This window comes from Rattus norvegicus, chromosome 8 (genome assembly GCF_036323735.1).
Source record: "Rattus norvegicus strain BN/NHsdMcwi chromosome 8, GRCr8, whole genome shotgun sequence".
Taxonomy (NCBI): Eukaryota; Metazoa; Chordata; class Mammalia; order Rodentia; family Muridae; genus Rattus; species Rattus norvegicus.
In genome coordinates this window covers 64,679,940-64,703,783 of record NC_086026.1, presented here as the reverse complement: position 1 = coordinate 64,703,783, position 23,844 = coordinate 64,679,940, and the positions used below count along the sequence as shown (strand labels likewise).

General features: G+C 50.4%; 1 protein-coding gene across 3 annotated transcripts in view; it reads right to left on the bottom strand.

Moving 5' to 3' along the window:
- Nucleotides 1-23,844, bottom strand: part of Tmem266 (transmembrane protein 266) — a 113,572-nt gene that overhangs the window by 12,987 nt on the left and 76,741 nt on the right. For 2 of the 3 annotated variants that reach the window (NM_001109294.1, XM_039081961.2), the window contains 3 exons: nt 12,204-12,260; nt 11,031-11,169; nt 7,376-7,491 (listed from right to left, as the gene is read on the bottom strand). In NM_001109294.1, the coding sequence (NP_001102764.1) occupies nt 7,376-7,491; nt 11,031-11,169; nt 12,204-12,260 (312 nt within the window). Of the gene's footprint in view, nt 1-7,375; nt 7,492-11,030; nt 11,170-12,203; nt 12,261-23,844 lie in introns of those variants that run through there. The other variant, XM_063265988.1, reaches the window with a different exon arrangement.

The window sequence follows — 23,844 nt, the reverse complement described above, 5'->3', positions numbered from 1 at the left end:
TCATGAAGGCCAACCCCGCTGCTGCTGCAGATTGAGGGCATTCCCAGAAGATCGACTCTTTGAAGAACGATAACATAACCCAGAAACCCCCAAACCAACAGTGTCCACATCCAGTGAGACTAAGGAGCCATGTAAGAAAGCAGGGAAGAGTCACCATTTAGGAAAAGAAAAGGCAGTTAGAAGAAGCAGACCTGTGTGAGTGTCCAAGCTAACATGTAAGGGTCTAAAAAATGATGGAAGAAAACGAGCTGGGAGGTGTGGCACACAGGCAGAATCCTAACTCATGAAGAAATGAGGCAAGTCCCAGACCAGCCTGGGCTCCGTAGTCCCTTAATGGGTTTCCAGGGGAGAATGAGAGACACGCTTTATGACACAGTATTGAAGGCGGTGTCACAGCAGCCTGGGCAGACAGACAGAGTTCTTGAGTTTTAAGATGGGAGATGGGTCTAAAAAACACCAGAAGTGGGGTTGGGGGTTTGGCTCAGTGGTAGAGCGCTTGCCTAGCAAGCACAAGGTCCTGGGTTCTGTCCCCAGCTCCAAAAAAAAAACAAAAAAAAAAAAACCAAAAAAAACAAAAAAACACCAGAAGTTATGGGGGTTCATTCCCACCCCACCCCCATTCAAACCAAATCCAATGAAAACCACCAGTCTGATCTATTCAAGAAACTCCCAGAGAGGAAAGGAAGGGAGGGAGGGAGGAAGGGAAGGAGAGAGGGAAAGAAACTAGTCACTCCTTAGCAGGATAGGTGCACCCCCAACTCCTAGACCCCACTGCAGTCAACCTGCTAAAAGTGATCAGTAGAAATACCATGTCCCCAGGATCTCCAGAGTTCACAAGGGCCTGTCCTCTGGCAAAGGTAGGTGCACAGTGCCTCTGATGACAAAATAAAGCCCATCTTCCACTAGCAAGCACTACACAAAAGCCCATACCTAAGCTGGGGGGGAAAAAGTCAAAGCAACTATTTCTAATCTAATAACCCACCCGTTCAGCAGGCCCCACGGAGAGCCCCCAGACTGTGCATTACTGGAGCGAGCCAGGCCCTTCCACGGTGCCACACCCAGCCTTCCCTCCCAGCCCTTAATGGGCTGGCCAGGGAGTCCAACTCACATGGGCCTGATCAATGCTCGCTGTGGCCAGCGGCTCGATGGCATCTAATGCAGTAGCAGTAATTTGGCTCCGCCGTCTGCACAGGCTGCCCTGCCCTCAAAGCCATCTGCTGCTGGGACGGCATCCAATGTTTATCTCCAGTACTCTCACCATTGTTGGTAACAATAAAAATCAGGAGACGGCTGCAAACTAATGATTTAGGAGCAGGGTGAGGCTGAGACTGACCTTGGCCCTCTCCCATCCACCGTGGAGATGACGGGTAGATGGCCATAAATTTAAATTATAGTCAAAGGATAACATATGTTATTTCTCTGATGGCTAATTTTATCAGCTAAATAGGCTTGTCACTAAAGCTATCAGCTGTTTTACAAACCGCTTCCAGTGTTAAAATAATAATAACTTTACTTTCCTCTGAGGAAATTTTGAAAAATCCAGGTAACAAAGGCTATTGTGCCAAAAAGGCGGGGCCTAAGACTTCTGCAGGGAAGGAAGGCTCTCTCCAGAACGAGCCACTACTGAAGCAGAATGGAGTGTCTCCTGCCAGTCCTGCCCTCTGGCCCATTCTCTGAGCTTTGGGCACAGCCTCAAAGGGGAGCGGTTTGTGCAGACCATGAGCTTTGCTCAGGGTCCTCTGCTCCAGCTCCAGAGTGAGGCTAGGATGGGGAGATGGACTCCATTTGTACTCTGTACCCACAAAACCTGCCCTAACTCCTGCACATGAGCAATGGGGTACTGTATCCTTCTACCTTCTCTGCCTTAGAAATGCATAGAACTTCTTGGGTAGATCTTCTCATCTTTCTCTTGGGGAAACTAACCAGGAAGAGACACCTCTTATAGGGAAGATTTTGGTGAATGAAATTGTACCTCCAACTCTACAAAAGGGTTATGAGCCCACCCACCTCATTTTGGGGGTGCAGTTAGGTGACTCTATAGTGACTCTTGCCCTTTGGGGCACACAGGTCACTAGTGTTGACATCTAATATCTCTGAACTGTGTAAGATTTGCTAATGAAATAAGAGCAGAAGCAATGTCACTATTTCCAGACTTGTCACATAGACTCGTGGCCAGTTCTCCAGTCTCCTTTCTTCTGCACTGCTGGCTGGAGAAGACCCAGAGGAGCCACACAATGGAAGGCGCCTGGGGGCCAGAGTGACAGTGGAACAGACAGTTCTCAGGTTCTGTCCACTGCAACCTGCTCAGGCTGCATTGGAATGACAAACACACTCTATGTGTCAAGTCTTGGGAATTCTTTGTGTGTCTGCATAAGCATTCGCACACGTATATGGTTGTGCTGTGTATAGTGCATACGGAGGTCAGAGGTTGGTGTTGGATGTCTTTTCCAAGCACTCTCCATTCTCTCTGTTGGTACAGGACCTGATGGTCACTGGTTCAGCTAGGGATCCTCCAGTTTCCACTTCCTTAGCACCAAGATTACAGGCATGTGCTACAAACACAGCTCTCCTCATATAGGTGCTGGGAATCTGAACTTGGACCCCCAAGCACTCATGACCAGCACTTTAGCATCCCCCTGCCCCTATCCTAGAAGCTGATGCAGCATCAATGGTACCCAGCATGACTAGCCTTGCCTTGTGTGCACACCCTATTTCAGTATAGAGAAATGGAACCTGGGCTCTGTTCCATAAGAAACTGCACCCAGGTAAGGAGAAGCCTGTGGAAACTTCAGTCTTCCCATCTGTAGAGGGGTTAGTAAAACCTAGCCTGACAATCCTGACCGTCAAAAGACGTGTAAATGATGACCATTGTGGAAGTCCATTCAAGAGTATTTGTCCTGTCTTCTACATCAAGAACCTCCATACAGTTTATCCAATTAAACTGCCTCCCTGCAGCACCCATACAAGAACAACTCTGCTGCCTTCACCTTTTCAATAATCTGATGCCCAGGTGTTGGGGAGAAGCAAGGTTCTGGTGGAACAAGGGTTGGAACCAGCTTGCTGGCAACCCTGATAAGCAAAATGTCAGCATCCTGGGGTCTGCTGTCCATTGGATGCTGTTTGGGGGAACTGATGCTTGCTCAGGATCTAAGCTGTACTAAGGAGAACACGGGTACCACAGGGCTCCTTTGGCTCCAAGTCACCCCTCAGTGATCCTAGACCATCAGTATTTTCTCAAACTTTCAAGGTGAACATGGCTTCCTATTTCCCTCTCATTCCCATGGGACCCAAAAGAGGTAAACACTAATTCCCCAAGTGTGCCAGGCTGTCCTAGCCTGGGCCAAGCGCTGTTACAAGGCCTGAAGGGCAAAAAGCAGGCAGGATGGGGCTCTGGGGTGTGTGTTTCTGAATTACGGCAAGAGCCTGGGCATCAACAAGCATGAAATCTCAGAAGTGACTTGTAAGATGACTCAGAAGAACATAATTCCACATCGACCGAACCACTAATCTAGTGTGTTGTTGACTTAGCCAGGGCCAAGAGAGAAAGAGACAGAGAGACACAGAGACAGCGACAGGCAGAGAGAAACAGACAGAGAGAGACAGAAGTCAGCCGGGGGTGGGGGGTGGGGGGGTGGGGATGTGGTCCAAAACGCCTCCCTGAAGGACAGCCACCAGCCACTTTCTCTGGCATCCATTTGTTCGTCAAAGGCATCAGAACTCTGGCTGTAGTCCCACCAGTGAGTAAAATCAGCAAGAAGAGACTTGCCGTCGAGGACTGTGAGATCTGTGCACACCACAGTTGCAGCAACCCATGCAAAGAGCTGGCCAGGGCTCAGAGGCAAGAATGGACTGCTGTGTGTCCTCCCCACCCAAGGCCTATACTCCCCTTTCCTCACAGGATTCTGAGGAATAAAAGGTGTCAAGTGGTTGGAAGAGATCATGAGGGAAATAGTGAATCCCTGTCGTGTGTGTGTGTGTGTGTGTGTGTGTGTGTGTGTGTGTGTGTGTGTGTGTGTGTTGGACACTGGCGTTTCCTCAGACTGTTGTGTGACACTACCTTTCTGTGGGCCTCAGTTTTCTCTCCTGCCATACCCTAGACTAGGCCAATGCTATCACAGACTTTCCAGTTAAGTTGTGACGGGCTCTGAGCACCCTCGCTGTGGCCCGGGGTAAGAAATGAGGTGCCACATAGCAATGGACAAATGAGTCTTTACAGTGGAGAAACCTAACAGCCTCAGCTAGGTGGCCAGGCCAGCATCAGGCTGACAGTGTGCCCCTGTTGGCCTTGGTGGGATCGGCACCTTAACTCTTCCTCCCAAACATCATTACCAAGAGAAAAACTGCACCAGATCTCAATAGGGAGACCCCTACAACACACCCAGCCAATGCCCCCCAAATCATCAGTCATGGAGACAAGGAAAGAGGCAGGGATTGTTGTAGAGGAGAGCCAAAGGCGTCGGGAGGATGGATATGGAGTATGGACCCTGGAATGGTATGTAATTTGATGTTTCAGGGTTGTTAATTCTTGTAGCCAATGATACAAATACACGATGTAAGAAACAGGTAACCCTGCATAGGGTCTTCGGGAACTGTACAAATCTAAAACTGCTCAAAAATAATCTTTTTTTTTTTAAAGAACTAAGATGCAAGCAACCTGCTGTGGCCTATTTCCATAAGCATATTTAAAGGAGAGAGAGAGGAAAGTGGGGTTGTTTGCCCAGTGGTGGCGGTGGGGGTGGTGAAGGGTCTTATGGGAGGGTCTTAAGTTCAAGGTCAGTCTGAGCTACACGGTGAAATTCCCCATCCGCAGAGATCAACTTATCATCGAGTGAGGCTATCAATTAAATAAACAAGAAACCTGTGCATTTCACATTCACAGGTCGGTTTCTGTGTGCAAGGCACATATAAATTCCCCTGGGAAAAGGCTCCTATTAAATATGTTCTAAGAACTCCAACTGTGAGAGACGAGAGTTGTGGCAAAGACTAGAATAATGGGGTGGGGGTGGGGCTGGGTCAGGGCTAGGTGGACAGCAGGTCAGAGATTCTGGAAACACTGTAGACGACTGAGAGGTCTGGGCCTGTAAGGGGCTGCTCTCTGGCCGGGGTGGATCAGGCTGCCCATACCTGGCATGCAATGTTCTCTCATGTTTTTGAGACCAGGGTCTCATTATGTATCTTAGACCTAGAACTCACTTCCTAGATCAAGCTGACCCTGAGTTCACAATCCTCCTGCTTCTACCTCTGAATGTTGCTACGGACACGCACCACCAGCTTGGAGCAATATTTTCACTGAGCCTGAACAGAAAACACGGTAAGGAATGGTCCCCAGCAAGGTGGGCTGGGAGAGAAGGGCATTATGGGTAAGACACCTAGATCTGTCCGGGCTCTAAGAGGGGTACGTCGGCAAGTGACGACTCAGGTTTATTTCTAAAGCAGGTATACGTGCATGAGTGAGCAGGTAGTTTGAGTAAGCCACCATTAGTATTTAAATCTCATAACCACCCTCTGAGGGTTCTATTACTACCTCTTCCTCAGAGCAACGACACCAAGGTTCTATCAGCACCCAAGCCGTAAAGCCACAAAGCCCGGGCTGGCTTGGAACTGTCTCTTGCTAACAGCCATCTTGCCATAACATCCCGACTGACATACATTTCCTTCAGGGTGTCTGCTTGTCAGGTCAAGGCTCAAACCTTAGCTCATACTGCCAATGGGGTGCTGTCTCTGACCTCTGGGGAGTGGGCTCGAGCTTCGGAGAGCAGTGGCCTGCTTCCTATTCTCTCAGCAGAAGCTGAGCCCTGCTTCGCCAGACCACCTCCTACCACCCACAGGGACCCCAGCCGTCTCCCTCTCTCCACGGTCTTAACTAAGATGACAGGTTTCAGGTGCTTTTTAAATTAAAGCAGTCCATTTCTCTTCATCTCTTTTCCAGATGTCACTACCTAGCGTGGATCTTCTTTATTTACTGCTTTTTCCTGTGTAGACCCTGAGGAAGTTCCTGCCCCAAGACCCGGGTGAACAGCCTACACGTGGGGAGTGAGTTGAACCTGTGTGGCACAGGACACAAAACGTGATATAGGATATTCAAGTTTGTCATGAGGGCTTGCTCCTGGCCATGAAGCACATGCATGGCTGATGGTGGCTTGTGGTAGGGCTGTGTTCTGTGTGGGGCATCTAAGTTTAGGAGCAAGGCAGTGTTGTGCTGAATCTCTCAAGTTGCCAACAACAGTGGTGTTTTCCTGTTATACCATGGGCCAATAGCTCCCCAATCCACTTTGAGCTGGTTAACACTGGGTAACATTTCCAGCTTTCCTGTCTCAGTTTCCTAGGTTCCCAGTCTAAACCCAGGTCTGCTCTCACCCAGGTGATTGCTCTGGCTTTCTGCCCCCACCTGTCCCCTCCTACCCACCCACCAGAAGCAGCCAGAAAGATCCATGAAAAACTTAACACTTCCACAGAGACCCTTCCCCTTTTCCCCAGGTGCCTTGATCAGCCCAGATCCCCTCCAAGCCCACCCCTTCCCTCATGCGACTTTTCCTAGCTCATAAGGGGTGTGGGCTCTGCAGCCCAGCTCAGCTCCCACTCTCATGCTGGGCCTCCTGCCTGTTCTTCTCCCAAATGGCTCTGCTCAGGTCAGCTTCTCTGTAAACCTTCCCTGACTGTGGCCTACAGGGTCCCTGTGGGGTATGCACAGTACCAGACTGCCTTTGTATATGCTTTGGCCACCAAATGCAGTTTCCCACAGCTCCCAAGAGGAGAGAACTGGAGTTTCTGGTGCAGGCCCCTGATGGCCAGGCTGGGTAGGTCAGTGAGAGAATGAGTGGAGCTGGAGAGTTGCTTAAGGGTTTGCACTACTGCCTTTTCAGAGGAGAACCTCTATCCTAAGGACTGCCATGGTCCAGGGGACCCTGGACAATGTGCTGAGGGTGGGGTCCACAATGGCTCTTCTTGTCCCTCAGGAACACTTTATAAGAACGAAAGGCCATGTTCCCAAAGTATAAAAAAATAATTGGTACATAAACAGACATCCCAATGGGAGTGATTTGAAGGTGTGTGTGTGCGTGTGTGTGTGTGTGTGTGTGTACCATCTTGTGAAGACATTTTCTAGGATCAATTTGGGATGACAGCCCACAGATTTCCCCACCTATCAGCTGTGGGAGTCTGTGGCTGAGGAGTCAAAGGAAGCACTGAGCACACATGTACTGAGCTCACAGTGAGTGGAGCACAGGCTGGGGCTGCGGCACAGGTGGGAGCTGAGGGCTGTCTGTCTTCAGGGGCTGAGGACACTCTCTGACTTCAGTCCCCAAGCCCTGGCATCCTGACATTACAGGGTCCTCAGCAAGGCCTGGACAGAGATGGGCAGATCTGCAAGTGTTACCCCTTGCTCCTGACAGATTTGCGTCAGTCTCTCCAGATGCTCGTCTTGGATGGCCTTGGCCTTCTCGTACTGCTGGGTGACCATCTCCATCTCCAACTTGACTGGCAGGACATAGGCTGGAAGACAGAGGGAGCCATGTGAAGAGCTGGCCAGCAGCTAGGCTTGGACTGTGGAGCAGCGAGCCTAGAGTTCAGCAGAAGCTACAAAGTCCAGACTCAGTTTGTGGGGATGTGGGGTGGGGGCAGGTCCCCAAAAGCATCCAGAAAGCACAGAGAGGCCACAACTCAAATCAGATCCTTTTTTTTCATAGTGATGGAGCTCTGGAGTTCTAGAGTGTTGGTACAACTGCCAAGAAATGACTATATTCTAGCTTCTGTTATAGGTACAGGTGTCCAAAAGTCAGCTTCTGGCAGTGGGAACCTCGGAGCCTGCAGCCATAGGGTGTAACTGAAATGTAGCCTTTCTGGTTTCTGGAGATAATCCATCAATAAAGGCTATTTCTGGGGTAGGCAGTAGGTAGGTATGTAGATAGATGGCTAGAGGTTAAAAGACGGATGAATGGATGGATGGATGGATGGATGGATGGATGGATGGATGGATGGATGGGTGGATGGGTAGATGATAGATAAATGATAGGTAGGTAGGTAGGTAGGTAGATAGATAGATAGATAGATAGAGACAGACAGACAGACAGACAGATAGATAGACATGACAGACAGACACTGGTTAGCGGGGTGTCCCCTTAATTTTTTTATTTTCTCCCTTCATCTTTCCTGGCTATGAAGAAGAGTGATGACTGGCACTGGTACAGCCATCTTGGACCATGCAGTAACTCTGAGAAGGTAGGTTGTGTGCAGCAGAGCAACAAAATAGAAAGTGTTTTCAGTAGAGAGCAAGCGTCATGTCACTTGTAGGCAGTGAGCAACACCTGCCACTTTCTGCAGACTTCCGTTTGACAAAAGGGGAGTTTGTACTGAGTGTAAGTCAAGGAAGTCCTGGGTTCTGTTACAGAGTATCCTTCTGATACAGATGCCAAGAGAGAGCTGGGGTTTTGAGTGTGGGTTTCTGTTACAGAGTGTCCTTCTGATACAGATGCCGTGAGAGAGCCAGGGCTTTGAGTATGGGGTCCCCGTGATTTCTCAGATAGCAGTAGCCCCATAAGCCCCTCCCTTGGGGTTCTTGGCTTAGCAGCTCTAGAACCCACAGAAGTTTCAGAGTCAACTCCAGGCCACCTTGACCTCTGCACTTTACTCCCTAGGGTCTCACACCTCTCTGGAGACCTACCAGTCACAGGTCATGTATGTCTCTCACTTCTCTAGACCTCTCTACATGCTCTCCCTGAAAAGGACAGAGTGAGTACCAACAGTCTCTTACTCCAAGCTGTCCCCAACTGCTGCTGCCTGGGCTGCTCGTGAGACCAGTTCACACCCAAGGTGAGGCTAGCACTCCTAGTTCCCAAGTGTGATCTGAGGAGAAGGTTCAAAAGGGGCTGTCAGCCTCTACTAGTGAGGAGTGTGCAGCTGTCCACACCTGCCAGCATCCTAAGGCCTGATTCTGCCCTGAGGGAAGGTGTTCTCACCCGACAGAGCCCACAATAGAATTCTGGGTAGGAGGGATGAATCAGATGGTCAAAAAAGGCACTGAGGTTGTGTGTGTGTGTGTGTGTGTGTGTGTTGGTATGTGTAGTGTGTGTGTGATGTATGTATAATATGTATGTGGTATGTGTGATTGTATATGGTATGTATATATATATGGTGTGTATGTCTGTGTGTGGTGTGTGTCATGTGTGTGTGGTATGTGTGGTATATATGTTTGTAGTGTATGTGGTATGTATAGTATGTTTGTGGTTGTATATAGTGTGATATATATATATATATATAGTATGTGTGTGGTGTGAGTTTGTGTATGTGATGTGTATAGTGTATGTGTCATTGGTCCTTGGGAATCACACTTTCTCTTTGGAGAGGAAGTGTGATATGTGTGGTGCACGTGGTGTATACAGTGCACATGTATGTGATTGTGTTTGTGGTATATGTGTGAGGCATGTGTGTGTTTGTGTGTTGCATATGTGGTGTGTATAAGTGTATGTGGTATGTATGTGTGGTGTATGTATATAGTGTATGGCATGTGGTATATATGGTGAGTATATAGTAAGTGTGGTGTATATGTGGTGTGTATAGTGTGTGAATGATGTGTGTGTGGTGTGAGTGGTATGTACAGTGTATGTGTGTAGAATTGTATGTGTGGTGTGTGTGAGGTGTATGTGTTTGTGTGGTGTGTATGTGGTATATATGAGTATGTATGTGGTATATGTGTATGTGTGGTGTGTGTGGTTTATGTTTGTGGTTGTGTGTAATGTATAGTTTATGGTGTGTCTCGTGTGTATAGTGGTGTGTGTGTGTGTGTGTGTGTGTGTGTGTGTGTGTGAGAGAGAGAGAGAGAGAGAGAGAGAGAGAGAGAGAGAGAAAGAGAGAGAAAGAGAGAGAGAGAGAGCGAGCGCTGGGCTTCAATCATGGTTCTGAGCACCATTCACAGTGTGACCTTTCTTCTTCTTTGACTCAGTTTCTCCATCTGTCAAATGAGGAGAATGTGTTGACGAGGCCCTCAAGCTACTTCCTAAGTTGGGTTGATCCCCCACATTCCAGTTCAAAGAAGGTGCTGTGATGTAATGACAGACACTACCAAGCCTGGGAATGAAGCGCTGTCCTCCCAAGACAGAAGCCCCAGGAAGGCATCCTGCCCGCCTCACCCCTGCCAAGCTGATGCTGTTGGGAGAACTCTGTTGTTGCAGCCAGAGTTCAGGGCTGGGAAGAACCTGAACAACCATCACAGCGGTGCTGAAACGTGTCCTGACAGGCCGCTGAGGTGCCTCTTGGGGTAAGGGGAGGGCAGGGAGGTCCTTGGGGATTGCTGGGCGCCTTCTGTACCTCCTGCACCTCCTGCATCTCCTGCACCTCCTGCACCTCCTGCACCTCCTTTACTTCCTTCATTTTCTCTTTAGAGAGGAAGACAGCCCCTCCTGGTAGGTCTGAGAAGTAGGCCTCCCTGTGATGTTCTTTGCATCTGAGAACCACTTCTGGGAGTCCAGTGACTTGAGTTGTCTTTCATTTTCCCAAGATGGCCCCAGAGGCCCTCCCTGTGTCATTACCTTCTTTACCATGTCCCAGTTTTATGACACTGTTCTTCAGGGTTGAGATTTCTAGTCTTACGGGAAGTCTGGCCTTGCATGCACACAATACATAGTTCCACCAGAGCTTGGTGTGGTTGTACACTCCTTTAATCCCAGTACTTACTTGGGAGGCCAAGGCAAGTGCATCTCTGTGAGCTGAGGGCTAGTGTGGTCTACAGCAAGTGCCAGGACAGCCAAGGCTACATATGGAGACTGACTCAAAAACAAAAACAACATCCCCTCCCCCCACCAAATAAACAGTTGCATGGGCTGGGAAGTGGGACACTCGTGTGTAAGTATGACACAGGACTGTGTAGGTAGTTGCATGGGCTGGGAAGTGGGACACTCGTGTGTAAGTATGACACAGGACTGTGTGGGTAGTTTCAGAACACCATGCTGGAGAGACAGGGCAGGCTTGGCTTCCTCAGTGCTGTGGGTCACCCCACCCCCACCCCACACTGACTGTACCACCCCCAGGCTACTCACCATCAATGACCCTCTTCACCCGCCAGATTCGGAACATGATAATGAGACTGATGGCATCCCAGGGGCTCCTGGGTCCGTTAGCCACAGTGGACGCCACCATCGGGGCCAAGGACAGGATGATCACAGCCCCATCGAACACCTGAGGAAGGGTTGTACTTCAGTGTGCCAGATCCACTGTGTCTGTGTCAGCCTGGAGAGTGGCCAAGAAGGCCACCACTGCAGGCCACCTTCTCTGGGTAGCCTGTGCCTCCCAGAAGTCCACCCCATCTCCAGCTGCCCTCACTTTCTCTCTGAGGGGGCCTCTTCCTCCTGGACATGATTGAGCATTCTTCGTACTTCTCACGACCTCAGCCTTCCCACAGCTCTTAGTTTAGACAACCTTAGGCCTGCCTCCCACATCCTAGACCCTGGTCAGAGACTGAGGCAGATCCTTCATTGACAGGATGGGAGCTAATGGCTTACAGGGACCTCTTTATATGTGGACGGCAAAAACCCAGGGCCAGTGGGTCACCTCTCACAAGTGCAGAGTCTGTAACACTGCAAGAGGACAGGACAGGTAGAGGAGGGATGTAGTCCACATGATTAAGCCTTGGGCACTGACTTTCTCTGTGCTTGCTGGAGCCCAGCCTTGTGCGAGCCTTTCTGAGGCTAGGACCTCTGTGTAGCTCCCAGGTCTGGGCCCAAAGACTAAAGCACAGAGGACAGGAAGGAAAACAGCTGACACGGGATACCTGAGCTTGGCCTGGCCTCAGACTACTGCACAGATCACAGATAGCAGCTGGGCCTCCAGCACTGTAGTGACCTCTCTCCTCACGCTACAGCCCCATCACCGTGGAGCAGGGTGGACACCCAGGCTAGGAAAAGTCTACAGCTTCCCTGACAGTGCACCACAGGTGGGTGAGTCAGGTAGATTTATTTGTTTTAAAGCGCGCCTCAAAGGCTTTCCAAATTAATTCAACTTTAACTGTATACATTTTGTGAATCTCAAGGCAAGTTTTAAAGAAAATTCTTCAGTTGGAAATTGCTTGGGTTTGCCCTCTCCTAACCTCCACCTTCTCCCACCGCACCCAAGTGGCTTCCCTGGGGTCAGGTGCATGCTGGACAGAGCTGGGCTCTTGTGATAGATGAGACATTTCCCAGCTTCTAGGATCTGGGGGCAGGAACTGGTCATACCTCTATTTTGTTTTCGATGTAATCCCAGATCCCCAGTACCACGATCCGTAGAATAGTCTGAGGACATGTTTAAAAGAAAAAAGAAGCAGTTATCATCCTCTCTTCCAAGAGGGTTCCAGAGCTCAGATCTGGAGCTGTGTTCAACTTTAGTAACAAGAACATTCTTCACTATTCCCTGTGTCAACCCTTCCCCGCCACCAGCGCCCAGTTCCAGTACAGTGGTGGCCTTGCTTTCTGTGGTGCCCTTGTCCTCAGGCTCAGCCCCTCCTCCTGTGTGCTACCCCCTCAGTATCCTGCATGCCAGACACATTCAAAGCCTGTCAGCACATATGGAACACACTACAAATTCCTTAGAGCGAATGATACCCACGGCTCTGCACCCCTCTTCAGCAGCAGCTCTTGCCCCTCCCCTCATGACAACAGCAATTACAAACGCACCCTCCTGTTGCCTGGTGACCGATCACAACAGAGATGAGAGTTGATTCTCTCCATGTCTCTCCGTCACACACTAAGTCTTCAGGCATGGCCACAGGGCTAAGGACTACATTTCCTAGCTTTCCCTGGGCTCTGTGTGTGTGTGTGTGTGTATCTGTGTGTGTGTCTGTGTGCATGTGTGTGTATATCTCTGTGTGTGTCTGTGTGTGTATCTATCTGTGTGTGTGTCTGTATGCATGTGTATGTATATCTCTGTGTGTGTGTATCTGTGTGTGTGTCTGTGTGCATGTATGTCTATGTGTGTATATCTCTGTGTGTGTGTGCATGTGTGTGTGTGTATGTGTGTATATCTGTGTGTGTGTCTGAGTGCATGTGTGTCTATGTGTGTATATCTCTGTGTGTGCGTGTGTGTGTATATCTGTGCGTGTGTATGTGTGTATACCTGTGTGTGTGTCTGTGTGCATGTGTGTGTGTGTCTGTGTGCATGTGTGTGTGTCTGTGTGTGTGTGTGTGTGTGTGTGTGTGGTGTACATTCTGCCCAATGGCTGATGAGAAGCACTGTGGACCATTTTGGGGCTGTGCCCTTCAACAGACTTAGCTTTGTCCGGTTTGCTTTCCTTCTCCTCTATCGTATGGTGTGTAGGTAGACATGGCAGTGCCTTCTTTCAGGGAAGAACGAATGTGGAGAGAAGTAGAAGTCTGCTGGGTCTTTACCAGTTCCAAGCCCACACATAGGCCTTAATCCCCTACAAAACCTGTTCTTCCAGCCTTAACTACAAGGGGTAGGAAGTGTGCTGGGTCGGGTGAGGGTTCCCACATCTCTTAAGATCACACACAGTAATGGCTGACTGTGTCTTTGAGTAATTCAAATCTCTCTTATCCCTGGGTCTGACTCCTCTCTCCTGCTGGAGAGGTCGGTTAGACGCCACTGTTTTAGATACTGAAATGAGTGCTATTTGGCGCTGCCGGTGAGAGCCAGGTGCTGCTGAGCCACTCCTCACATGTGAAGCCCATGAACCACGAGGAACAGAGGCTAGAGAAGCCGCCCACGGTCCTAGGTGACTGAGATGAAGTTGCCACTGGATCAGAGGCTTCCCTCTTGACATGGCATACTCAGACTAGGTGAGAACCCCGTGCGCTCCTGGCTTCTTTCCCCTCCTGCGTACTGGACTTGATACTTTCCTCTTTTGGAATATCACAGTACCCATACCCATCCTTAACCCAGAAAAAGAGGTCCAGGCTGGGAGAAAGGAAACTGTCTGAGCCAAACGTGATCCACAAGATGGCTGCCGCCACCAGGGCTCTAGTGCATTCGGAGACTGTAAAGCACTGTATCATTTCACCCACTAGTGCACCCCACCGAGTGCACCTTCCTGCTGAATTAAATCTGCTCGTGTTAGCAATCACCACCAGACCCTTTGCACAACAGCCAAACGAGATCCGAACTATTTAATAGTAATACCGTGCTCCTCGGCCCCTGACCACCTCCGTTCCACTTTCTGTGTCTGGATTTCATTCTTCAGATGAAAAGACCTGCTATACTTCTTCAAAAGCAAGGCTGGGGGTGTGGTGAACACACCTTTCATCCCAGATCTCTGGAAACTGAGGTAGGGGGCTCCTCTATTAATTCAGGGCCAGCCTGCTCTACATAGTGAGTTTCAGGCTAGCCAAGGCTACAGAGTGAGACCCTGTCTCAAAGTAAAATAAAATAAGAGTTGTCTTAGCTGAAATTCCTATAGAATGTAGATTAAGGCGAGGGGGAAGGGTGTGGCCAGGCATGATGGGAAGGCAGGGGAGAAGAGGTCAGCAGACAGCCCCCGGGACACCGATACCCCAGAAAGGATGTGGGCACCTAGATTCGTAGGCCACTGTGGTACCAGAGAAGCAGATAGAGCAGTTCAGGCACCAGCACCCTCCCTGACCTCCTTGGTGGCCCATCTGTGCATCTGACTTCCAACTCCGGACTCAGCTCCAGACCACTAACTGTGAGACCTGCTTTCCTAGGCCAGCAGAAACTGCAGCAAAGACACATAGCCACCAGGACAAGGGCTCAGGGCTCACTTCAGCAAGCCATGACTCTTCCTCACTGCTTCCAGTTGAGGTCAAAGCCAGAGTGAGAACCTAGCTCCTCAGTATCTCACCTGCTGGCTGATGTCCCATAGCATCCTTCTCTCTGCAAATATCTATGCTGAAAACTCCCAGTCATGGACCAAAGGGCCTGACCCACCATCCCCAAGACCTAGCACATCCTACATCTCTGAGATGTTTCTCAATGTTCAGTGACCCCACTTTGTGTTTGTTTAAAACACCAGATTTCTGGACTCCCAGGGGACTCAGGATATGAGACTCTGGGTTCAAGGCCTGTATGATGCTGTCTAAGCAGGGATGCTGCAAAACCCCAGTAGGACACTTCATTGCAGAACAGCAAGCTCGGAGAGAAGTGGACTTCACTCCCAGCCCAGGCTGCTTCTTTCTCAAGGGACCAAGGGTTGCCAGGCCCTTTCATTCCAGGCTTGCTGCCCTAATGACTGGCAAGATCAGCAAGGCAGGGCGGAGTCTTGGCCACACCTTAAAGATGATCCATTACGTATTTATTGTAAACCGAGCTCCTCTCCATGTGAGTGCAGATGCTGCGGTTTCGGTGGGAGGTAAGAATCTGGTCCCTAGACCCTTCTTCTGCCTCACGTCTTCTCCATCGAGCCCTGCTCATTGGAGGACAAGTGACGTCTGTGAGGTGGCCGAGAGTCCTCAGCTTTACATCTGGTGCAGTGGCAGAGGCCTCCTGCCCCTCCCCTCGGGGAATCAGCCTCTTCCCCAAGAACAGTTTGGAGATCATAGTGGATAGAGGAAGACACAGCTGATAGTGTATATGTTGGCTTTGTGCAGTTTTCTTTTCTTTTCTTTCTTTCTTTCTTTCTTTTTTTTTTTTTTTGTGGTTCTTTTTTTTCGGAGCTGGGGACCTAACCCAGGGCCTTGCGCTTCCTAGGCAAGCGCTCTACCACTGAGCTAAATCCCCAACCCCGTGCAGTTTTCTAAAAGGTAACTCTCCTGGCAAAGGAAGACTCCTGGCTTCCTGAAGGAGGGGTGCTACACCCCAGTTCTCAGCCCATGGCTTCAGCCTGGTGGGCTTGGGAGTGAGTGATATCTAGATCTCTGAGCTGGAGATGACCCCTGGGGGCTGTGGATCTTGGACAAGTTTTCCTTGGAGCTAAATGTTAAGTGAGAGCGGTGAGATGAAGTCCTGAATCAGGGCCCAAGGGCAAAGCAATGAAAAGGAATGTGGGTGTGGCCGCTGTCAACCTGACCCCGCCTGGAATTAACTAAAGCCAAGCACCTGGGCGCAGCTGAGGGATTTCTCTTTAATGGATCATTTGAGGTGGGAAGACCCACCCTAAATCTGGGCCACACCTTCAGGGCGTGGGAGAAGGAAGCTTTTGCTTTTTGCCTGCTTGCCATCCCCCTCACCAAAGAGCTCATTTGTCCTGATGCTAAGCCACGCTTCCTGTTATTAGAGCCCACTTCTTTGGGTGAGTGGATGTGTGTGAGTGTTTGTGTGTGATGTATGAGTGTGTGAATGTGAGTATGTGTGTGTGAATGTGTGTGAGTGTGTGAATGTTCATGTGTGAATGTGTGAGTGTGTGAATGCTCATGTGTGAATGTGTGTGTGTCTGATGAGTGTGTGTGAATGTGAGTATGTGCATGTGAATGTGTGTGTGAATGTTCATGTGTGAGTGTGTGAGTGTGTGTGTGGATATGTGAGTGTGTGTGTGAGTGTATGAATGTGTGTGAGTGTGTGAATGTATGTGTGTGAGTGTGTGAGTGTGTGTGTGGATATGTGAGTGTGTGTGTGTGAATGTGTGTGTGTGTGTGTGTGTGTGTGTGTTCATCCTATCCGTTCTTTTCTTCTATAGAACTCTAATACAGTGGGAAACCCTGCAGAAGGGGAAACATCAGTCTTTAGCTTTCTTAAAGGAGCATCCTAGGGCTGGAGAGTTGACTTGGTGATTAACAGCACACACTGCTCTTCCGAGGAGCCCAGTTAGGCTCTCAGCACCCCTGCTCCGGACGGCTCACAACCAACCGCCGGTTAACTCCAGCTGGGAGCTTGGATGCCCCCTTCTGGCTTCCATGAGCACTACATTAAGGTGCACAAACCCAAACTCAGAGACATGTGCACACACGTAAAATTAAAATAAAAAGGGCTAGGTAGTGGTGGCACATGCCGTTAATTCCAATGCTCGGGAGTCAGAGGCAAGCGTGTCTCTGTGAGTCTGAGGCCAGTCTGGTCTACAGAGCAAGTTCCAGGACAGCCAAAGCTGCACAGAGAGAAATTCATCTCAAAACTCCCCCTCCCAAAATAAGATCTGTGAAGTGACAAGTGTCCTTGAGAAGGATCACAAGAACACAGCACTGTTTGTAACTCTAAATCCCCAGGGATAGAGCTGGTGACTGCCTCTTCCCAGGGCCCAAAGGGTGCAGCCCCAACTAGACCCAGTAGCTGATACTTGCAGGGTCCTGAGCTCACAGGGAAGCTCACTTTGCTGTCTGTCCTCATGCTGGCTCATGCTGGCATTAGAGTTCCAGCTATTTTAAAGTAAAGTGTTCAAGGCTACAGGGTAAAGCAAAGGCCCACAGTTAGGTGATTATGTGTCTGCCAATTAAGTACATGGAGCCCTATCCCAGACCTTGCTGACCAGAGACCGAGCAAGGCTTAGTTCCAGAACTTTCTCCCAGCACAGAAACACTTTCAAGTCTAAAAATTAAAATAATCTCTTGTGGACGACATCTGTCCAGTGAGCCACTCACCTCCCACTCCTCTTCGGGCAAACGTCACCTTTGAACAAAGCCATCTCTAGTGACCTGCTGTGATCTGTGTTCAGCCTGATGCTACAGTTAAATTCCCCAACCCGTCCCCAGCGTTACCAATGAGCGCCCGGCGCCAACGCCCTTGAGAGCATCTTGTGTGGCTCACGTCGACAAGCAGTTTGTGGCGCTAGCAATTGCCCTGCTGGAAAAAGCACTGTTTCCAGACAGCCCCCTCCCTCCCTTTCTGCCCCTCCCCCATGCTGGGCTTTCCTTCCAACTCCCTGCCTACATTCTCTCAGCTACACTTGCAGGTTCCTGTCTCCCAGGGACGTTGCCTCTTCTCAGTCCCCGCACCCTTGGCTATGTCACCTCCAGTTCTCTGAAGCCCCAACTCTGTGTCTCTACTCTAGATGTCTTCCTGATTATCAGTCCAAGGACAGCAAAGGGACGTCACCCTTCCCTCACTGACAAAGCCGGTCCCTCAGAGCTCTCTACCTCCTATCCCTGCGCCCATCCTCTTCCCCACCCTCTCTGCCCACTCCCTGGCTCCTTTAACACTCCATTCTGACTGTTATCTTTCTGGGTCAGAGCCTTAGTCCCTCTCAGCCAATCGGCCTCCTTACTGTTCTTCGAATTCCTGTCCTGTCAACCTCCAACGAAGACCTTGTCCCCAAAGCTTCATTGTGACCCCTCTGCCTAGAGCTCCAGCAACTCTCCCTTCCTTCAAGGCATGAATCTCTCCAAGCTTCTCCAACGATCACACTCTAACTGAAGTCCACGACTTAAATGTGTCACCTCATATTGCACAGGCTACCGTGTCACCGGTGGAAATCTGGTGTCAGTGAGTGGGACAAATGCTTCTGACAGCCTGACAAACAGTCATTAAATCACAGAAATTTCAGATAAACAAGTTTCCTGGTGAGTCCATAAGACATTTCTCAACTCAGAATCTATTTTCTACTTTAGTGTCCCTGGTCTTGATTTCTCTATAAGGTATCCCTATATTTTATTGTGAAACGCTGTAGCATATTAAAGACACTCGAAGGGCACAGCAGTGAGTTCAGCCTTCTACAAGCCAGCAGACGAGAGAACGGTGTGGCTTCGGCACTGGTCCGTGGTTGACTGTCATGGCGTGAGTTGCTGGCTGTTACTGGGAGATACCAACACTGCTTTGTTCCTAGAGACGATGCCACCGAAACTGGGGTTTCCCTTTTGAAATAAAGAGGATGATAAGGACAGGACAGCTCAGTAAATTGCCAGCCACGAATCATGAGAACCCAAGTTCTGTTCTCTGGAGCCCGGCATGGCATTTGTAATCTCAGAGCTGGAGGGGGGCGAAGTGAGGACAAGCAGACCCTACTGGACAGCCGGACAAACGGCTAAGCCCCTGGTCACGGAGAGACCCTGCTCCAGGGTGGACAGCTTATAAAGAACAACATTCCCAAGGTTGTCCTCTGGCACCTCTGTGTGCAGACAGATGTGTACATATACACACGCACCTGCACTTACATGTGTGGACAGACACATGTGTGCACAGGCAAAAAGATACTTCTCAAAGAATCGAAAGGTTTCTAAGCTGTCAGTCAAATACGTGTGTTGATACACGCTACTCAAGCACAGAAGACCAGGCAATCACGCTTTGCGTTAACCAGGCCATCTCTGCTTGGGTTTTATACTAGGAACACACTGAGACATGTTTGGACTTACTTAATGCACGTAAAGCTTGCCGGGCAAGACCATGGAGTCAAAACAACCTTTGCCTCTCTGGGAATCATCCCACAGCAGTAAAGAAAAGTAACAGGAATGTCAACTGTCTCCGTTACAGCTACAAGGCCTCACCCCTGAATTTGTGAGGACAGAACAGATGCAGAAATAGTAAGTGATTTGTCAGTGTGACAGGGGGCAAAACCCCAGTGTAGAGAGGAAAGCCAATACCGGCTGGACCAACTGACCAACCGACTGGCTAGCTGCAGTGTGGGGCAGGGGCAGGGGCAGGGGCAGGGGCTGGGGCTGGGGCTGGGGCTGGGTCAGGGGCAGGGCCTGGGGCTGGGGCTGGGGCTGGGGCAGGGGCTGGGGCAGGGGCAGGGGCAGGGCCTGGGGCTGGGGCAGGGGCAGGGGCAGGGGCAGGGCCTGGGGCTGGGGCTGGGGCTGGGGCTGAGGTAGGGCCTGGGGCTAGGGCTGGGGCAGGGGCAGGGCCTGGGGCTGGGGCTGGGGCAGGGGCTGGGGCAGGGGCAGGGACAGGGGCTGAGGTAGGGCCTGGGGCTAGGGCTGGGGCAGGGGCAGGGCCTGGGGCTGGGGCTGGGGCAGGGGCTGGGGCAGGGGCAGGGGCAGGGGCAGGGGCAGGGGCAGGGGCAGGGGCAGGGGCTGAGGTAGGGCCTGGGGCTGGGGCTGGGGCAGGGGCAGGGGTTGGGGCAGGGCTTGGGGCAGGGGCAGGGGCAGGGGCAGGGGTTGGGGCAGGGGTTGGGGCAGGGGTTGGGGCAGGGGTTGGGGCAGGGGTTGGGGCAGGGCCTGTGGCAGGGTCAGGGTCAGGAGCTTGTTTTCAAGTTTACAAAGAATTGTTTAGCAGATCCCTCACATGAGTCAATCAGGACAGGAGTTCACATCTGCTGGAAGCCCACACTGAGGCAGGAAGGAGAGAAACCCCAGGGCATGGGTGAAGTTAACAATGGTCCTCTGAGGTGAGAAGACTAGAGGAGAGGACCATTTTCTTATTTTGGCATGTTAATTTTTTTTTCTTTTTTCTTTTTTTCGGAGCTGGGGACCGAACCCAGGGCCTTGTGCTTGCTAGGCAAGTGCTCTACCACTGAGCTAAATCCCCAAAATCATTCTTATAAACAGTAAGTCAACTCCCTTCTACATCAGAGTCTTCAGATGGAGTCTCAGGGACTGACTGCCTGGGTATCTACAGAGCACAGCCAGTTGTCAAGGCTGTGTGTCCTGTGGCCCCCTAGCCAACATAGCCCTCATGGCCAAACCTCAAGTGCCACTTGTGTCTGGGGCCAGGTCAGCCAGGATGTTTTCTGAGGAGAAGGCTGTGCGGTCAGAACACTCTAGACCTGGGTTTACTTCTGGCCACAGAGATGGGGTGAGGAGACATCCATTGTCATGTGGCACAGCACAAGCCCTTCCACTGATGTAATTCCTGGCCCGGAAACCTGGTGAGTTGGCCACCTACATGGCTGCAGACTTCTGCTGACTGTGTGGGCTGTACTGTGAACAGCAATCAGCAGCGTCCAGCTTACTTCAACTACCTTCACATTTGACCTGCCAGCTCCTAAAGGTCATTGTCAAAGTCAGGGCAAAGAAAAAGGGGGCATGAGATTGTTCAAGAGTAATTTCTCAGAAATATGTTTAACTGATTCATTCCTTCAGTGGATGGGTCACATGACCAGCCCTGTGCCGAGAGATAAGGGGAGGAGGGGGACAGCATAAGGCTTGTATCCCATTTCTGTGCCCAAGAGGAGAGATCATCAAGTGCAGGACATGGCATGAAGTAGGAGGCAGGGCGGAACTTTCTAGAAACATCTACAATGAAGGCAGGCTCTTCAGAAGTTGGAGGTACTGTCCACTCTGCACGGGCAGGTGGGCATGCGTGAATGAACTCAGGCTCTCATGGCTAGAGGGGCAGGTCTAGAGCCTGATTCTCCCACATCACTGTGAAACATGGAGAGGGTAAGAGAGGAAAGTCTCTACCCTACAGTCTAAGCAGTGGCCTCACCTCAGGCGGGGTCAGGAAGACAACCCACATGATGGGCCAGTTTCCCTATGTTGCTGCTCACACAACAGTGCCCAGAGAGCGACTTGTCTTAGTGGCTAAACTTTCACTCAGACAGACACTGAGAGCAAGCAAACATTCCTTTCATCTTCCAGAGTAAAGAGGACAGAGTACCACACTCTTTCCCATCTCCTATCGGTGACTGAGGCTCCCGGGAAGCCCCTCAGACAAAGCATAGGCAGAAGAAGGATCTCTTGAGGATCCAGAATTACTAGGAGGCTGTCAATGTAGAAAGAGAAGTGTGTGGCTCAGTTTGGTTTGGCAATGACCTTCACGTGACAAATGGCCAGATCTGGGCTCCCTCCTGAGTCAGGGCTGCCCTGGGACATCTCTGGGAAGCTGCTGTCAGAGAGGAGCTCCTGCAGCTGACACTACAAGACAGCTGGCTGGGGTTGGTAAAATGGCGTAGCAGCTAAAGGCTTTCCACGAGACAGACCCAGGCAGAAATGGCCTGGTTAACAGGATCACAGGAGGCCATGAGAGCTTTTGCAAGCCCAGGAAAAGGAGCAGTGGGCTCTCTGCTTCCCAGTGTCCAGCTGGGCCTGGTCTTGGCCAAGGGCAGACCATGGTTAGGAAACCCCATTTGTACAATTCTCATTTTGATTCCAGAGACTCTGCTTATTCTTGCTGTCCAAAGTCCTGTGGGAACATGATGACCCTGTATGACCAAGCACCACAGGGCCCAGGAAGCTGCATGAGGACACTTTCCTCTAGGGCCTGCTGGGACTTCACCCTAGTCTGCCTAAGGGCACCCAGTCCTGCTTATTTTAGAAGCCCACAAACTCACTGTTCAGACGTGTGGCCTTTTTGAGCAGATGTCCTTGAACTGAGCCCAAGCCAGATGTCAGCCTTTGTCCTATTTGTACCCTGAGGCCTGCCCAGGACAAAGCAGCCCATCTTCCTGGAGCAGCCTCAGAACTCTAGGATGTTGAAGATGGGGCCGTGGCCTGCTCACCTACCCAGGACCTGTGTCTGACTTCCCCTTGTGGACTCTGGACAGTTTTCCCCACCTCTCCAGGTCTCAGTTTCCCAACCTGTAACATGGCCCATTGTCCTTCCCTAAAGCTCAGTTGAAACTGGGGGTGGAGCAATGCTCAGAAATAAGCAAAGGACCCTGGGTGGCTGCAGCCCTTGGCAGCTCACCTGTGTGGAACTAGTGTAAGCAGCACAGCCCTCTTGCTAGGGTCTCAGGAGACCCTTGGTTCTCAGCAGCATCCCTGAGAAAGAAGGGGCCAGATCTAAGAGGGGACATTCCCGTTTCTCCCAGACGAGAAGAGAGGGCTTCTCATCTCTGGCTGTGCTCACAGGCCTTGCCTGGTCAGACCTTTGCTCTCTGTGTCTGGCCTTGGCCCTGGTCTTTCACCCAGACTCCTGATTCCTTTTGACCTGCCAATGCAGGCTCCTAGAGGGCAGTGACAAGAGACAGAGCCCAGGGAGCTCTGTCTAGTTTTAACTATAACTGTTGTAACCTTGGGATGCCCTTCTCACTCATTCATGTATGTATATGTGTATGTGTATGTATATGTATATGTGAATGTGTGTATGTATGGTATGAATGTTCCTATGTATGTATGTATGAATGTATATATGTATGCATCTATGAATGTATACATGTATGTATGGTATGTATGTATGAATGTATGTATGTATGGTGTGTATGTATGAATGTATATATATGAATGTATATATGTATATATGCATGTATGAATGTATACATGTATGTATGGTATATATGTATGAATGTATATATGTATGTATAGTGTGTATGTATGAATGTATGTATGTATGTATGTGTGTGTTTGTATGTATGCATGCATACATGCATGTATGTATGTATTTTGAGACAAGGTCTCATGGATCCCAGGCTGTTCCCTGAACTTTCTGTGTAGCAGAAGATTACTTTTAGTTTCTGTTCATTTCCCCTCCACCTCCTGGGCGCTGGCATTGTGAGCATTCACTATCATACCTGGCTTACGGAGTATGGAATTCGATCCCAGGGCTCTGTGCATGCTAGGTGAGCATTGCACTAACTAAGTAGCATCCTGATCCTATGTGACATTTTATAAGGACCACACTAGTGCTTTGGCAGGCCTGACACACTGCTGAGGGATCCTGGGTTCTTCGGCTTTTTGTCAGAGGTAGTACCCCCGTCACTGTGAAGGCACAAAGGTGCATGTTCACCAATTCTATGCTAAGGAGGCATCTGAGAGCTGCCTGGCACTGAGGGTTTGATGCTTGGTTTTCTGGTGCTCTGTGAGACTGCAGAAGCCTGCTCTTGCTAGCCAGGATGCTCAACAGGAGATCAGTGCGCACAGCCCCTCTCTCATGCTGGCAGACTGCACAAGGGTGTTTTTACTGCCGCTTCGATAGCCTCACTCCATTCCAGCCTCCACCTACAACAAGGTCCAAGGCGAGGGACCAGCCCTTCTCAGCATCCCACAGGCCCTGCGGAGAAAGCCGAGTCTGTGGGAAGCCCCAGTCCCTTCCCTGCCTTGTGGGGGTTGGCTGTTTGGTCTCCGAGGCTGTTATTCCTGCACACAGGAGCTCGTCTGTTTCAGGTGGTTTGTCTCTGGTACTGACAGGAAGGGGATGCCAAATTAACACTGGGCAATAAATTCTGCAAAA